Source organism: Halictus rubicundus, chromosome 7 (assembly GCF_050948215.1).
Source record: "Halictus rubicundus isolate RS-2024b chromosome 7, iyHalRubi1_principal, whole genome shotgun sequence".
NCBI classification, from domain to species: domain Eukaryota; kingdom Metazoa; phylum Arthropoda; class Insecta; order Hymenoptera; family Halictidae; genus Halictus; species Halictus rubicundus.
In genome coordinates this window covers 17209798-17227098 of record NC_135155.1, presented here as the reverse complement: position 1 = coordinate 17227098, position 17301 = coordinate 17209798, and the positions used below count along the sequence as shown (strand labels likewise).

Below are 17301 nucleotides of genomic sequence, written 5' to 3'. Positions count from 1 at the left end.
CGATTAAAATTTGTTATTACAGTCGAGATTATTCCTTTTGTAAAACATGGACTGAGATTTATAAATGCATCTTGTCTTTTTCATTTGTTTATCACAGGTTACATTAATTATCACAAGTTACAGTACCTACTTTGGCATAGAATCTCACCCCAATAAATTCGAAGATATAGTTGGTTATTATTAGACGGCGGATCATTATGCAAAAATAAACATTTCAACCGGAATTGCAACAAACTGGAGTGAAACAGAAATTTATTTTCTTCCTTAATATATTCTTAATATATTCTTGATATGTATTAAATAAATTCCTTCTGTTTGAAACCTTCACATGGATTTTTCAACCTCTTATTACCTGTTACTTTATTATTCTTTAATTGTTAATTTCAATTTAATTACTTTATTATTCTTTAATTGTTAATTTCAATTTAATTACATCGTAATTCGTAATTGATGTAGTTTAATTGCAGTGTTTTTTAATTGTACTCCATTGCAATTACGAATTACATTGTAATTTAATCGAACGAAGATCCGAATTATAAATTACAATATAATTACAATGTGATTCAATTACTGTGTAATTATAATTCCTGGAGTAATTCAATTGTAAATCTCCACAAGTCTGCTAGTAATTCGTAATTAATGTAATTTAGTTACAAAGTATTTTGTAATTGTACTCCATAGCAATTACAAATTACATCGTAATTTAATTGAACGAAGATCCGAATGATAAGTTACAATATAATTACAACGCGATTTAATTACTTTGTAATTATAATTCCTGGAGTAATTCAATTACTTTGTAATTATAATTGCTGGAGTAATTCAATTACTGTGTAATTATAATTCCTGGAGTAATTCAATCGTAATTCTGCACAACTCTGGCTCCCAGTTTGCGTGTGACTTATATGATACAGGTCATGTCAAACGACAAATGACAGGTGCTGCTTTCTTCGTTCTTCGTTCGAGTTTCGAATTGAACATTTCCGTTCGACCTCGGAACCTCGATGGTCTACCGAGCAACAAGTGACAAGCACCAGCCAGAGATAAATCCGATAACGACACGATCTGCAAAACTATCTCATCCGCGCAGTCAGCGACGTTCCCAGGGCCGCTGTCAGATTTCTCACCTTGTCCGTCCGCGCGACAGAAAGGTTCACACGCGTGTGAAATCCGCGAATAACGAGCACGCCGCGAGTTCCGCAATTAAAGGTTCCAGAGAACCGGAAGCTCGTCTTTCCTTGAACGACATCGGTTCTCCTCGGCGCGTCGTTCTATATATATATATATATTTTTTTCTTTTTTCAGAACGCGTCTCGACAGAACCTACTTTACGCGGCCGACGCAATTAAACGCGGCCGAGTGTGAAGCCTGGCATTGTGCCGCCTTCTTTTCTTCCCTGTCTTTTTTTTTTTCTCCATATCTAAACGAAATAATGTTCGAAACCGACCTTTTTCTCGCGGAATGAGGCGTGCAATCGTAAACCAGATCTCCGCGCCGCCATAGTCCCTCGACAATGGGAACAAATGAAAAACTCTACTTTCATGGTGGTGTTTAAGGCCTAGATATCCACGACAAAGGTAAATAATTAATATTAAAACGAACAAACTAGTATTAACCTTCGAACTCGTGCGAGTTCTAAGTCACTTCTGCACCACGCCGATATTTCGCTACACTTTTCTTCCGATATAAGGCGATGGTTCGGGCCCGGTTTTCGCCGTATTTCGAATGAAGAAGAAAAGGAGTAGCGAGTTTCTTATTTCGAAATAAAATTGTACACATTGACCTGGATACTGTACAGAAAAGTTTCAATTAAATTTCATTTACCATTACTGAAAATGTCTTCGTTTTATAAAATTGAGAACTTTTCATTATCCCCAGAATTGGTGGTATGTACTTGTTAATTCGATGTTGGCTCGTTCGTTTTTTCCAGTTTCTTCAGATCGAGTTAATAATGTGAATTAAAACGCTATTGGTGGCTTTGATTAAGGTTTCATAAAATACTCCTCGAACCTAGTTATACCCGAAGATTGACATTGTCGATGAAACTCGATAAAAATATGGTCGACGATCTCAATCTGTAAAATATTGTCGACGATCTGTATCCATGGATAGATTGGCGAAATTCGGTGTCGGTGAAACGTTTGTCGATGAAATGATTGTCGGCGAGGTCAGGGTAACCCTTCTTTAGCTCCGTGACGAAACCGCGAACAGCGTAATCAGACTGTGAACGGTTCTAAGCGATACAAGAGTAAGCGTGGGCGTACGCCGTGGAATGTCCTAATCAGCGGTTGTGTTGGTTCGCAGAAAATTGAGTCGCAGTTTGAGGAATGGCCGCGATCCGGGCTCCCATGCGACTGCCAGGTTGCGTTGCGTTGCGTTGCGTTGCGTTGCACGCGATCGATGCGTGCAGATGCCGAGGTGCACGCGGAAATGGACCAAAAGGAGTAGCGGACCGCGAACGGATCATCGATGTATACATAATGGAGGCTACGCTCCGCGACGAAAAGATGGCACACCTGATCTATTCCACCTTTCCGTAATTTTCGGAGTAATGCGTTTCACTAGCATATTAGCAGGATAATCGTGAAACCAATAAGAAAAAATTCGAAATTTTTCTCGTCTGCAAAAATTAGATTTCCTTCGTGATTTAAGCAATGAGGAAAGAGTGTTAATTTTTCGAATTTTCCAGGTCATCGACATTTTCATGATTGTATTCCTACAGCCGATAAAAAAAATATACATTTCATAACTGTAAATATGTTGACCTTGAAATGACCTTGGGCGGAAAATTCATGAGACGTCGTTGTTGACAGGAAGTCTCGCCCTCCGATGTTTTTTCCTATAGCATCGAGATCTATAGTACCCGAACTTGAGATTTGAACGTTCGGATAATACGATTGCCCAGTTCGGTAGATCGTCGCAGTGATCAATGTGATCGAGATGGTTTGATCCAATAAGCAGAAACAGGAAAAACAACTCCGCAGATTTGGCCCGCGAATTATACCGGCCATAATACATCCCCGGCCGAAACGAATAAATCGTGGCGGATCATCCCACTGGAAACGGAATGATTCATCGAGATGACTTTCTCTGGCAGCCGGTGGTCGGGGATAATCGGGCGGAAGTAATAAAATGGAAGAACAGGCATAAATCCGACGAACAGTAAACCAGGCGATCCACAGTGTTCCTAGGATAGTTGGGCAACCCTATATTCTTACGTTTCTCGACTCCGTATTGAGTTAAAAAGAATTGATACCTACCTCCTCCCTCGTAGAATCGATATTGTTTATTATAGTAACCGATGGGATTTTTCAAACAATTTCATTAGATTTTGTGAGTATTCTTCGGATCGATTTTAACACGTTGAACGCCACGTCAGACATATGTGGGTGACGGAATTATTTGTGCAGGTTTTAAAATGAATTTTTACGTTGATGTATTCATTGTACTAAACTTAATTAGGATCAGTAACATGCCAGAAAGTTGGAGGATTACTCAGTGTCGTACATTTAATTTTTTGCAATTTTTATTTCATTAAATAACTTACTTTGATTTTATGGAATTTTTGGGGTTTCTAGTTTGGCGTTCAAATTGTTAACAAACTTTTCCATAGGAATTTTCGGTTTTGGGGGCTTAAATTGAAGGTGGTGGACGGTAAATCGATAAAATTTAATCGATTTTAAGGGGATTCTTGGAGTCGATTTTTCCAAATGAAGTAAGGTAAAAGAAAAGTCATAAGAGAGTACTATACGTATTGTTTTCTGCGTTCGAAATTTTCGGTGTTGTTCGACTTCGCTTCGTTCGAGCGGAGTCGACGTTGACGCAACGCGGAAACGCAAAGCCGAGAAATGGAAAGCCCGGCGTCGATCTCGGCATCTTCGAACGGAATCCGCCGAACGCGGCCCGGTAATCGGAGCACAAAGAGTTATGCGGCACACGGTTAGCTTACTTTCGCTGCATGATCTGATTACGGCGCAAAAGAGTCTCGCAATTAACGGCGGAGTCGGTCGTTTAATCCGTCACGGACCGAGATGCGAATCTTTCACGTGGCAGGAACGAGATTTATTCGTCGGAACTTTTCTCGATCCGATTTTCCCGCGGTCCTTCCTTATGCGAACGGTTGGCGTGTTAGGCTCGTTCCACTTCCAAGGGAAACAGCCCAACCGCAGTTATCGATCTTCGCGCGTACAGCCCTAATAGACTACTTTCTTCTATAGATAGGTATAGAAAAAGAAAAAGAGAAACAGTTTGTATGCTGCGTATTATTGCTACAATTCGCGTATCAGTTTACTGAAACAGGATACGGGCTCGCTCCGCCGGGAACGAATGGATTCTCATAAAAGCGCGATAGTCGTGTCGTGAAAAAGAACAAAGAGAAAGGAAGCGGGCAGGGTCGGGAAAAAGAAGAGAACAGCGATCGGATCAGTTGCATATTACAAAACATTAGATAAGCTTTATTAGCCGATATTTTACAGTTCACGGTCTTTGCCGCGCAATCAGCGTCCGCGGATCGTGTTCAGTAGTCGAGGTCGAGCATACAAGCGCCGCTGTTATCTCGAATTCCCGGATCGTGCTCGTGGCACTCGATTCGCGGGATCCGTGAGCGTGGTTTCCGGGCCATGGGGGTCGACTTTATGGGGGAGCGGATATCGTACCCCATCCGGAAAATTGGAGTAAAGAATTCGAGCGGGTGCGCGCAGCGCTTGTACGCTCGGGCACGCGAGTCGGGCCCGCGCGCGATTACTTAACGCGTTAATGCAATATACGCTCGGGTAGCACCTTCGGTCTTAAATGGAGAGTGGTGTAGAGCCCGCGGGGTCCGAGCCTGGCCTCGAAGACGATGGTGGGTCTCGATGGCGAGCACCTCGTCCTTCAGCAATGGGGACAGCGAATCAGACCGTTCACGTCGCATTTCGCGCATTTCAGCGCGACGAATTCCGCGGTGAAGTCGTTGCGGTGCACGGACCTCTTGCTACCGTTGCACACCGGGCACAACTGCCATTGGTAGCCGCCGCAGAACAAGCACACCGTGCACGCGTCCTCGCTCTGAAAATGAAAATTATAGTCGCGATTTATTTCACTTCGTTTCGGCTCTGGTCGATTTATCGAGAAAAAAACGTGGACAAAATGGAAGGGAAGGGATTTTATTCCAATTTGCCCCATTCGATAGCCTACCACGAAAGATACCTTTCAGCCAAGTTTTAGCCCTATAGCTCATCTGTAAGGGTAGTTATAGAGGAAAAACGAAAATCCAGTTTTTGGCCCATTTTCCCTATTTAATGACAATTTAAAATTCTGAAAAAAATCTGACACATTTCGGACACCAAACCACATGCTTCGAGTCGTTTCTAGATTTTTCCGTTGCAAACTCTGGCTGTAAAAATCGAAAAACACGAGAAAAATCGAAAAAATGCAGATTTCATATGGAAATCGAAGAGTGACAACAACAGAATTAATTTAGCAATAGGATATTGTCCTAAGTATTATGCTCAATTTTTTTCAAATTCCTGCGTTTGGTGCGTCATAGTAGGAAAAAAGAAAAACCACTTTTTTCGGCGTTTTTTCGGTGAAAAGTAAGTTGTAATTATCGTGAAAATATGTTATGTAATATTGAACATCCCTACGTTCAGAGAAACATCGTGCAGACTTTAAAAATTGCGTAGTACAAAAAACGACAATTATGCTATGCAGGGTATATCCCAATATTTCGAAGGTACTTTCAACGGCGCCGGTAGACTACGGATCTTCATGCCGAAATAAAAATGATCCCTACCAATTGCACGAAATTTCAGTGACTTGAAAATAATATGTATCGACGTTCTCTAAATTGTTTAAATTTCTCTACTGTTCCATGTTTTGCCTATTCATTTTTGTCTGAAATGCATAAAATTATAATGGCTAGAGAGCAGATAAATTCTTGCTATTTTTGTAAAGTAATGTAAAATAACCTGTGTCAGAAATAACTCGGTGATAAAAACAAATTATCCACTTGTGTGTCGATATTAAATTCTCAGTGGAATTGAATTTGTAGCTACAAATGATTATCACCGATCACCAGTACCAAACACGTATGTAACATTATTATCAATTAAAGCCGATTTCATAATCGAGTTTCATTCGATCGGGATGCTGAAGAGTCATCAATTGTGTCGGATAATCTGCACGAACGTCGGCAATCGAATTGTGATAATAAATAATACGGATTGAATTACACGGCCGCGATGATGGTGATTGGTCACTTTATAAATTATGCAGATCGAGCATCTCGTTTAATTAAAAAGCTCGGTGTGCCAAGTAGTTTGGTAGGCGGTATAATCTCAGAATACCGCGGTGATATAGTTATTCGAGTCGTAGAATGTTGCTCGTAGTCGTACGATGTACAGTGATTTCTCTATATATGTCGCCGAGGCCTGGATGATAAATGTCGCGGAGTAATCCCCACTACCGCGGGGTATAGCCCGCGAGGGGCCAAGAAGCTCCAGAGACCTCGGTCGCCGAGGTATGTAAGGTCACGTGGATCAAAGAATAGTATCTCCTGACCGATATATGTCCCTGGCTAGACCCGTGTTTTGGACATATATCGAGTAGGCTTTCACTTTTACTAATTTTCAGGTGCGATCTTCGGGAAACATCCGCGACGATGTGGGCGATATGGGAAACGAGAATAGACACTTCGGTTTACGGTGATCTGCGTCTCAAAATATGGATCGACCCAGCTACCGACACTTTCACTTTGCTATAATATCTCCGCGGTAGAGCATACTATTGTTTTAACTACGCCTCCGCGCGATTCTATTTTAATGTATTATAAAAAGAATCCTACGGATGACGCTGGCAGAGAAATCGTCTTGCAATATTCTTGCAACTATGTATTAGGGTCATGGATACAGTAAAGGCGTCGGACCGTTTTAATTACTCCATGGTGACAGTAAATAACCCTCGAATGACGCACGGTCGGGACATTTGATCGTTTTTTGGACAGAACCTTTAAACACGCATAACTTTCGAACCAGTAAATTCCTCGCCTTAAAACGTCCATTTTTGGCACTTTCTCGTCAAGATATACAGGATTGTACAATAAAAAGTTGAAAATTTCTGGGTTGCCTTGGCGAAGTTCAACGGAAGTTTAAGTTTTAAGTAAAAGCCAAACTGTTGTGGAATCAAAGAAAAATATGAAGAATGATACTTTTGCGATTTCAGTGGAAAATTTATCCACACGTTTCCTTGAACAAATCCTTTTTAAAAAAGTTTGACTTTACCAAACATTTCCAAGGTCGAATCTGATTCGTTATTCTTTTTCCTTCTGTTCTCCTGTCTCGCCGTATTTCAGCTCTAATTGAAAAAAAAGTTTCGTCACTCTATCTCAAGTCTGTCAGAAGTTCTACAATTCCCTTATGAAAATGGCGAAACGTTCTCTTCTAGATATAATTTACAGAAACTGAAGCTAAAGAAAAACATATTTTTCTGGTTACAGTTTCAACATTTTAACGGTGTACTGCAGTCGATATCACATTTCGCAAAACTTTGTTTTATTAATTCTTGGAAGTGTAGGTTTTAGTTTACCTTGTATCTTCGTATCGTAGCATCCTGAGAAGTATCACGTTCCGAATAAAAGAATTGTATAAAAATAAAATGTAGAATGTGGCAGGTTTTATTAAAAGATATTTCATAAAATGTCTTCACAATTGCTTAACAATTCTTCAAGCGTTTTCCTTTCTCTCGTGATCGGTTTATTGCTCGAGCGTCTTTCCTGCACCCACGATTTATGTACTAGAATGAAGTATACATATACTGCGTTACTGAAACTGGTTCAAAGCCGACGAAGATCACCCAGAATGCTATCTCTCGCTAGGAATGCGACACACGAACTTGCGTGGAATTGCGTGTCCTACGACATTCGAAATGCTCGACGGAAGTTCACGGAACTTTGCTGGCTCGTATCGAAAAGCTTCGGCCGATTTTCCGTGTTGCGAGAAAAACTTGCACAACTCCGTCCGCTGCGAGCATAAATTAAAACGGGCGACCAGCTGCGAACGTTACAGGCGAAGGACAAAAAAGAAAGAAACTTGCAATATTTCCTTGCAAGTATTTCTTGAAGCCGGTGGGAAACCGTGCTAAATGGAATCCACCTGGGTATTGACACAACGTCAATATACGATTCTTCGGCGAGAGTTTCACCTGAGCGCGGATGACGTGGTACGCTTGGCATTCAGCGCGTTAATGAAACAAAACGTGTGCATGCCTCGCGAGGAAAGATGAGAATAGCGATGATACGTTATGCAAGAATTGCGTAAAGATTCCAGATGGGGAAAGGATGCGTCGTGGGCGTCGTTTAATTATCTAAATTTCTGACGCATCTCTGTTATTGGTACTTTTTTTAATCATCTATCAATAATGCGAAACGGGTTCCCTCCGCTCCGCCGTTCAGTGGACGATTTTCACCGAAATACTTGGCCAAAATTCGAAATTTCAAACGGTTGTCGTCATGGGTCTGTGCGACTTAGTTTTACTTTCGAAAGAGATAAATATTAGTTTACCTAATAATTTTCTTATTAGTGCTTCTGATAAACTATGTTTTGATCAGCTTCTGAAGGTAAGCACTCCTCGTAGTCGCGATTCAAGCTGACAAGAAGGTTAAACTTTACCTCAGGAAACCAGAAATTTCAACTTTCTTTTATGTGATCCTGTAGATTTTGGCGAGCCAATGCTGAATATCCAAGTTTTAATGTTAGGAATTCACTGGTTCAAAAGTTGTGCGTGTTTAAAGTTGACCGATTGCTTTTGACATGCCTGTCACCAGGGCCTTACCAGGGCGCCGCCATGTTGGTATGTTCTCAGCGTCGCGCGTCGTCTAAAGAGCGAAACCGCACAAGCACACGAGGATGTCGGTAACGTAGATTTGTAAGCGTAGTCGGGACACGAACCTAATCCCGACTAACATCGGGACTAAGATCGATATCTGAGCACATACCAATATGGCGGCGCCCTTATCTGTCAAAAACGCCGAAGATCGCACACTTTCACACACGCATAACTTTTGAACTAGCTATCTCCTAAGATTGAAACTTGGATTTTCGGCATTTTCTCGCCAAAATCTACAGGATTCCCTAAAACAAAATTAAAAATGTCTGGTTTCCTGAAGTAAAGTTTAGCCGACAGGAAAATGCTGGAAACAAAATTGAAGTAGAAAATTGAAAAAAAATTGTTTTCGATTAATAATCAAGACCTACATATCTTTCAATGACCTCCTGGCATTCAAGGTGACGTCAAGACAAGTTCAACAAGCTGCTACACGCGACCTTGGAGCTTGAGGTAAAATATTTTTGGACTAAATATTCAACTAGGTATGCGCCGTGGTACTAAAAGCCGGTCTCGGTAAATCTCGCATAATCACCGCGTAAAATATTCCTCCGTGAAGAAAGTGATTAGATGCACTTGTACGATTTACAATCTCGAAACGAGTTAATCGTCTTTCAGCTCCGTTTGCTCCGGCCGCGTGTTAACGCTGATTAAAGCGGCCGACCTTGAGGCTTGCTCGAACGATACCGCTCTTTGCAAAATGTCGCGCCCGCCATCGGACAACTTCTTCCCGGCACATATTTCTCGGCTGGCTGTCCGCAGATGCGAACCGGGTGGTCGTTTCTCATTCAGAACGTTCAATTACTGTCATTTCTGTTTACGTTTCTTCTCTCGCTTTGTTGGCTACCGACCTCGATTTGTTAATGGAGCGCCGTTTCAGTAATGGCGGCGCTCGAACAAAGAGCTGCCACGGATCGTCCCCAATTAGAAACTTACTTCCTCGGCGGAGAGTGAAACCCGTCGACTCAGAAAACTCGATAAGAATCGAACTGACTCTACTTCCGACGCCATTGATGATTTAACACCTTCGCGACCGGAAACCTGCCACATTTTAACTGTCGAGTCGGCTCTCGCGAAAGTGTCGGAAAGTCGGAGTGATTTATCTAGACCACAACGAAACGCAAAAGCGATAAAACAGTAATCACGTCGCTGCATAAAGTACAGTCATTTCTCGATATATGTCGCAAATACTTGGCTGATAAAAGTCGCAGTACTATCCCCACTGCCACGGGATATAACCCGTGAGCCCATTCAGATGAAAGAATAATACTATCTCCTGGACGATATATGTCGCTGGCAAGACCCGTGTTGTTGACATACATCGAGAAAACACTGTACCTCGTTTATCCAGGATTTTCATGCTAATCTCGCAATCGTCGATTTAAGAGCATCCTCCTCCTCAGTCGTTGGCATTCAAAGAATCATTTCAGGACGGACGAAATCGAAAAAATACTGCGCCATAGTGTCACAAAGAATCCTTAAGTGGACAGAAAAAAATCCAACGACTCATAGAATTCAGAGAAGATATTGTTTATCTTTCCACCACAGTTGAAAGCTCAAATAAGGAAAGCTCATATAAGGACGAAAAGTTGCGGCACGTGAAATCATTTACTTATTTTCGTCGGTAACGTGGTCGCTCTACCTTATCGCGAATTCGGGACATTCGTTTCGAGCGTAGGGCCGACGAAGTACCGAAAGCGTGGCCGTCACGAGGAAAGTGACAGTGGCAGGCACACAGTGTAAACGACCTTTACTCGCTACAAGGTAAACCTCAATCACCACGACATCGAAATTTATGATCGCGGTGGAAAAGGAAGGCGGTGGCAGCAGATATCGTCGGATAAAAGTGAAAGGATCGTACAACCTTGCGTTCGCGTTTGCGGGTGCACGGGCAAACGCTAGCCAGGCGCAGCCGCACGAGTTCCTTTATGCTCTCGCGCAGTCATACAGTGCCGAGATCATTCTTCTACGCAGCACAGATATTCCGAAGATCGTGGAACAACGCAGCCGCATCTAGAATTCTTGGAACCCCGCGCGGGATTCCTCGAGAGTCAGATAATTCCTCGATCGAAGGATCATAGGCAGCCTCCACGTGCCCGCGTGTTCGCATGATTACAAGCTGACGCGATCTCACGGCGAATCCGAGAATTTCTCTCGACCGGCTCTCTTACTACTGCTTGCTCGAAATTCAGGTAACGACGTTCTCGAAGGAGGGTCTCCTTTCAAATGAAAAGAAAATTGACGAAGCGACGAGCACGTGACTTCGCGAAGGTCAACGATGAAAGCATACCGCGGTGACGAAACGATCTTTTCGAGACGATTCTCGAAAGGCTAAAGTAATTACAATTCAACGAATTGATAGGCTGATGGAAGGAAAAGATTGGCTTGATTAGGTACCGCGAGATCAGCGTGCAACTTTTAATTACCTGGTACGGCTTCAGCATATCCCTCAGCTCGCCGGACTCGTTCAGCCGCTCGACAGTGTCAAATCCCTGCAACGAGAAACAAGTTTTAATGACGCGAAGTCTCTCCACCAGCATGAGTCGATGTCGCAAAGAAAAGTCATAAAAATATTTCTAATTTGTTCGACCCTTTCGTTCCAGTGATATGCAACCAGAAGAAAACATGTATAAGGTAATTAGAAAATGCTGGCAAGAAAAAAACCATAAACCATCGCTTTTATAAAAAAGATTGTACCGCAATTTTTCCAACCGTTTGATATTTTCCGTTGATATATAATAGATGGTGTTCTTTCCTTATTCATTCGGAGTGAAAATAATTAGTATAAATTTTTTACTCAAGTATAATTTCTTCGCAATCGTTGAAATCATCGTGGCGGACGTTACGCGGGAAGAATTGTTATGTTGTTCACGTAATTGTGTGCGTTTTATCTGCTTCAGATAAGGAAGAAAGTACGTTGTTGGGATAGGGGCACGCGTACGAAATGTTTTGTACATTTAATAAGAAACACGTGCCTCCGAATTACTATACGCGCGAGGGATGATTATCGTGAGTGCGTTGGCGAGAGGAGGCTCGTATTAAAGTATTCATGACGTTGATAGCGGAGGCGGTAATCACTTTGGTTTCGCTGTTAAACAATTTTCCAGAGTTCTGGATACTTTGTCGTCGACCGTTTAACGGTATCACGTAAACGCGACGGTGGTCGACGGTAATGAACGTTTTATGGAACTCCGCGGTTTAAACGGTCACGTACTCGAACGGTTTTCACGTGTTCCGGCCCGAGTTTCACTTGGTTTTTCTCCGTTTCTCCGCCTATTTTCAGAGAAGGAGGTTTTACGACGACTCTCCGGTCGAAGTGATTACGTTAGCCGAACAATACACCACTGTTTATTCTTCCGAGACTGGCAGTGTTTTGCGCGGGCAAGCCCAGGAAACTTCCAAAGCCGTTTTTACAGCCGATGTTCGCGCGGCTGTCGCAACAGCGTTACGAGAAGGAACGATTGATGCCTTTCACCGAACGCGATCCGCGTTTCTAATCCGTCAACGGCCGACCAGGAAGGAAAAAAATCGCCGAGGGGAACGGCGGATCGATGGCAACAATGCGAAACCTACTCACGAAGAACTAATTGTTAGTCTGTCGATGGAACTTGCAATTCCAGCTCCCTTGTGCGTGTCTACGGAATGATTCATAATTCTACGATTCAGCAACTCGTTCTCCCTGCGGAAGATGACAAGAAGCCGTACCTAATCGGCGAACCGTTCCTAATTAGATTGCAATTTGATATTGAAATTTATTACACTAAAAATTTTTTAACCTACAATTTCAACAGATAAACTCTCAGTGCACTAGTAGCAACACTTATGCGGATTTCTTTCTTGCGTATGAGAATAGAAGTCAACACTGTAACCAATTACAGTGATTTCTCCATATGTCGTCAAGGCCTGGACGATAAACGTCGCGGAATTATCCCCACTATCGCTGGGTATGCAGTGTCTTCTCAATATTTGTCAACAACACGGGTCTTGCCAGCGACATATATCGTCCAGGAGATACTATTATTCTTTCGTCCATGTGAATGTCGTACCCGACCCGTATTATGTTTACACTTCTCCCTTGACGGGTTATACCCCACCGTAGTGGGGATAGTACTGCGACATTTATCAGCCAAGCATTTGCGACATATATCGAGAAATGACTGTACTCAGTGAAGGACGACCACGAAGCTCGAGACACCGAGGACGCCGAGGAGTATAAACATAACACGGCTCCGGTGGGTTTCCTGGACGGTAAATTGACATATATCGAGAAGATTTTATGCATTTATGATAAAGATGGCCAACTACAAGACAGTAATGGCAGAAGAATTGAGTTACGTCGGGATATCATTCTGGACTTATTAAAGTTATTAGAAAAGGAATTACACTTTTATTCAACTTCTGTTTTTTTTTACTATTCTGACTATTTTTACTTTGCATAAAAGTCCGCAGTCTAGACGTCGCGTTTGATCCGCGATGAATCGAAATCCAGGTTCCCGCGATCGTTCGAGCTGCGCTTGGATCGTCTGGATAGCTGTCCATAACAGGACGATCGAATGCATGAAAATCTGCGCGGCGTGGTCGAGCAGGAATGCAGTTCGAGCACGGTCTCTCGTTTGCACACGCTTGCGAGAGACCCACGGTGGACCGTAACGCCGTGTAACGCAAGCGGCTTCGCCTTTCTCTCTTTCTCTCTCTCCCACCCTTTCCTCTTTCTCTCTTGCTCGTCTTGGCCTCTCCGTGTCTATCCTCCCGGCCTTGGGCCAGCCTGACATTTCGCTTTTACGCGGCTATCCGAGCCGCTGACAACTGTCACGAGACCGTTCTGCGGACGAGGATGAGATGTAGAGGTGCGCGACAACCCGAAAATATCGGATCGGCGAAAATATCGGATCGGCGAAAATATCGGGTCGGCTTCTCGAAAATATCGGATCGGCTTTACGAAAATATAAATATACCAGAGAAACAAAACACCTATTTATATAGGCTCTATTTCTATTTATATAGGCTCAATTTCTATTTATATAGGCTCTGTTTCTATTTATATAGGCTCTGTTTCTAATTATATAGGCTCAATTTCTATTTATATAGCCTCAATTTCTATTTATATAGGCTCTGTTTCTGTTTATATAGGCTCTATTTCTATTTATATAGGCTCTGTTTCTATTTATATAGGCTCCATCTCTATTTATATAAGCTCTGTTTCTATTTATAAAGGCTCCATTTCTATTTATATAGGCTCTATTTCTATTTATATAGGCTCTGTTTCTATTTATATAGGCTCAATTTCTGTTTATATAGGCTCCATCTCTATTTATATAAGCTCTGTTTCTATTTATAAAGGCTCCATTTCTATTTATAAAGGCTCCATTTCTATTTATATAGGCTCTGTTTCTATTTATATAGGCTCAATTTCTATTTATATAGGCTCAATTTCTGTTTATATAGGCTCCATCTCTATTTATATAAGCTCTGTTTCTATTTATAAAGGCTCCATTTCTATTTATATAGGCTCTGTTTCTATTTATATAGGCTCAATTTCTATTTATATAGGCTCTATTTCTATTTATATAAGCTCTGTTTCTATTTATATAGGCTGTATTTCTATTTATATAGGCTCTGTTTCTATTTATAAAGGCTCCATTTCTATTTATATAGGCTCTATTTCTATTTATATAGGCTCAATTTCTATTTATATAGGCTTCTCTATACATACACATATTCGTATTATATTCTTGGTGAAACTTTACCTCAGGAAACCAGAAATTTTTTATCTTTTTTAATGTAATCCTGTAGATTTTTAAGACAGAATGTCAAAAATCCGAGTTTCGATCCTAGGAGATCACTAGTTTAAAAGTTACGGGTGTGTAAAGATGTCCGATTTTCAGCGTTTTCGACCGGTAAGGGCGCCGCCATGTTGGTACGCAGTAACCGTCGCGCTTCGCTTAACGAGCGGAGTCGCTAATTGTGTTCTTCCTTCTAGCTCATATTAACTATTTGCTCAACCTATTTTCATTGTAAGGAAATATTTGAAATACAACATTAAAATATTTTCTGTTAAGTATCTGGTTATCAAAATAAAAATATTCTATTCGCCGTAATTTTTTGTTCTATTTAAAGTAGTATTTTATATGAACCACATTAAATTACACTGTTTCAAATAGTACTTTAAATATTCTTTCTCGAAATTTTGCCCAGGTCCGGTTGCCAGGGTCCGACGTCCCTGGAAATTGGGCAATTGCGGTGGCGTTGATTGAATGGGCACACTATGGCCATCGCTACGTGTCCTGCGAGCGAAATCACCAGGTCCTGCCGCGAGGATCCGCAGAAACGCGCCGGGAATCGAGAGATCGAATTTTCTACCGGTGTCGATTCCCCTAGTTTTCTACAAATTTAAATAAAGCTCTGTCGATAAAGTTCCACCACAAGTCATCGCAGTCATCGAAAAAGGGTCCTGGCCCGGGAAGGCAAGAATCCTTGCGCTTTTAATGATCGGCAAAGTAAGTTGAGTATTCAAAGCGCGCGACCGAAACGCGCCGAGAATCGAGAGATCGAATTTTCTACCGATGTCGATTCCTCTGGTTTTCTACAAATTTAAATAAAGCTCTGTCGATAAAGTTCCACCACAAGGCACCGCAGTCATCGAAAAAACGTCCTAGCTCCGAAAGGCAAGAATCCTTGCGCTTTTAATGATCGGCAAAGTAAGTTGAGTATTCAAAGCGCGCGACCGAAACGCGCCTGGAATCGAGAGATCGAATTTTCTACCGGTGTCGATTCCACTAGTTTTCTACAAATTTAAATATTGCACTATCGATAAAGTTCCACCATAAGGCACCGCAGTCATCGAAAAAGGGTCCTGGCCCGGGAAGGCAAGAATCCTTGCGTTTTTAATGATCGGCAAAGTAAGTTGAGTATTCTAAGCGCGCGACCGAAACGCGCCGGGAATCGAGAGATCGAATTTTCTACCGGTGTCGATTCCCCTAGTTTTCTACAAATTTAAATAAAGCTCTGTCGATAAAGTTCCACCACAAGTCATCGCAGTCATCGAAAAAGGGTCCTGGCCCGGGAAGGCAAGAATCCTTGCGCTTTTAATGATCGGCAAAGTAAGTTGAGTATTCAAAGCGCGCGACCGAAACGCGCCGAGAATCGAGAGATCGAATTTTCTACCGATGTCGATTCCTCTGGTTTTCTACAAATTTAAATAAAGCTCTGTCGATAAAGTTCCACCACAAGGCACCGCAGTCATCGAAAAAACGTCCTAGCTCCGAAAGGCAAGAATCCTTGCGCTTTTAATGATCGGCAAAGTAAGTTGAGTATTCAAAGCGCGCGACCGAAACGCGCCTGGAATCGAGAGATCGAATTTTCTACCGGTGTCGATTCCACTAGTTTTCTACAAATTTAAATATTGCACTATCGATAAAGTTCCACCATAAGGCACCGCAGTCATCGAAAAAGGGTCCTGGCCCGGGAAGGCAAGAATCCTTGCGTTTTTAATGATCGGCAAAGTAAGTTGAGTATTCTAAGCGCGCGACCGAAACGCGCCGGGAATCGAGAGATCGAATTTTCTACCGGTGTCGATTCCTCTGGTTTTCTACAAATTTAAATAAAGCTCTGTCGATAAAGTTCCACCACAAGGCATCGCAGTCATCGAAAAAGGGTCCTGGCCCGGGAAGGCAAGAATCCTTGCGCTTTTAATGATCAGAAAAGTAAGTTGAGTATTCAAAGCGCGCGACCGAAACGCGCCGGGAATCGAGAGATCGAATTTTCTACCGGTGTCGATTCCTCTGGTTTTCTACAAATTTAAATAAAGCTCTGTCGATAAAGTTCCACCACAAGGCACCGCAGTCATCGAAAAAGGGTCCTGGCCCGGGAAGGCAAGAATCCTTGCGCTTTTAATGATCGGCAAAGTAAGTTGAGTATTCGAAGCGCGCGACCGAAACGCGCCGAGAATCGAGAGATCGAATTTTCTACCGATGTCGATTCCTCTGGTTTTCTACAAATTTAAATAAAGCTCTGTCGATAAAGTTCCACCACAAGGCACCGCAGTCATCGAAAAAACGTCCTAGCTCCGAAAGGCAAGAATCCTTGCGCTTTTAATGATCGGCAAAGTAAGTTGAGTATTCAAAGCGCGCGACCGAAACGCGCAACCTTGTACGCGAAATGAATCTGAAGGAATAAGCATATCGCGTCCAGCGGCGACAATAAAAAAAAAAAAAAACAGAATGGACGTTGGCGGGGGCAACGCTACTCACGTAATTGTGTCGCGTTTCCATTACGAAAGAATTCGTCGGAGCGACGCGATGCAAATCGGCCCTTTATGAATGTTTTACGATGACTGTCGGCGCGCGCTTTCCGTTATCATCCATTTCCATTGACCAACATTGGTCACGGAGCGAGCTCTCGGCGTGCATTAATTAGACAGGGTCCTATCGCAGCCCCGGTAAT

The 17301-nt window shown here is 42.4% G+C and overlaps 1 protein-coding gene across 1 annotated transcript in view; it reads right to left on the bottom strand.

Annotated features, from left to right (window-relative positions):
- Positions 1-4422: 4422 nt before the first annotated feature.
- The window catches only part of LOC143355784 (uncharacterized), a 59184-nt gene continuing 46305 nt past the window's right edge, over positions 4423-17301 (bottom strand). Inside the window, exons 4-5 of the mRNA XM_076790903.1 lie at positions 11286-11351; positions 4423-5046 (exon numbers count right to left, since the gene is read on the bottom strand). Of these exons, the coding sequence (XP_076647018.1) occupies positions 4873-5046; positions 11286-11351 (240 nt within the window). The 3' untranslated portion in view covers positions 4423-4872. The remainder of the gene's footprint in view (positions 5047-11285; positions 11352-17301) is intronic.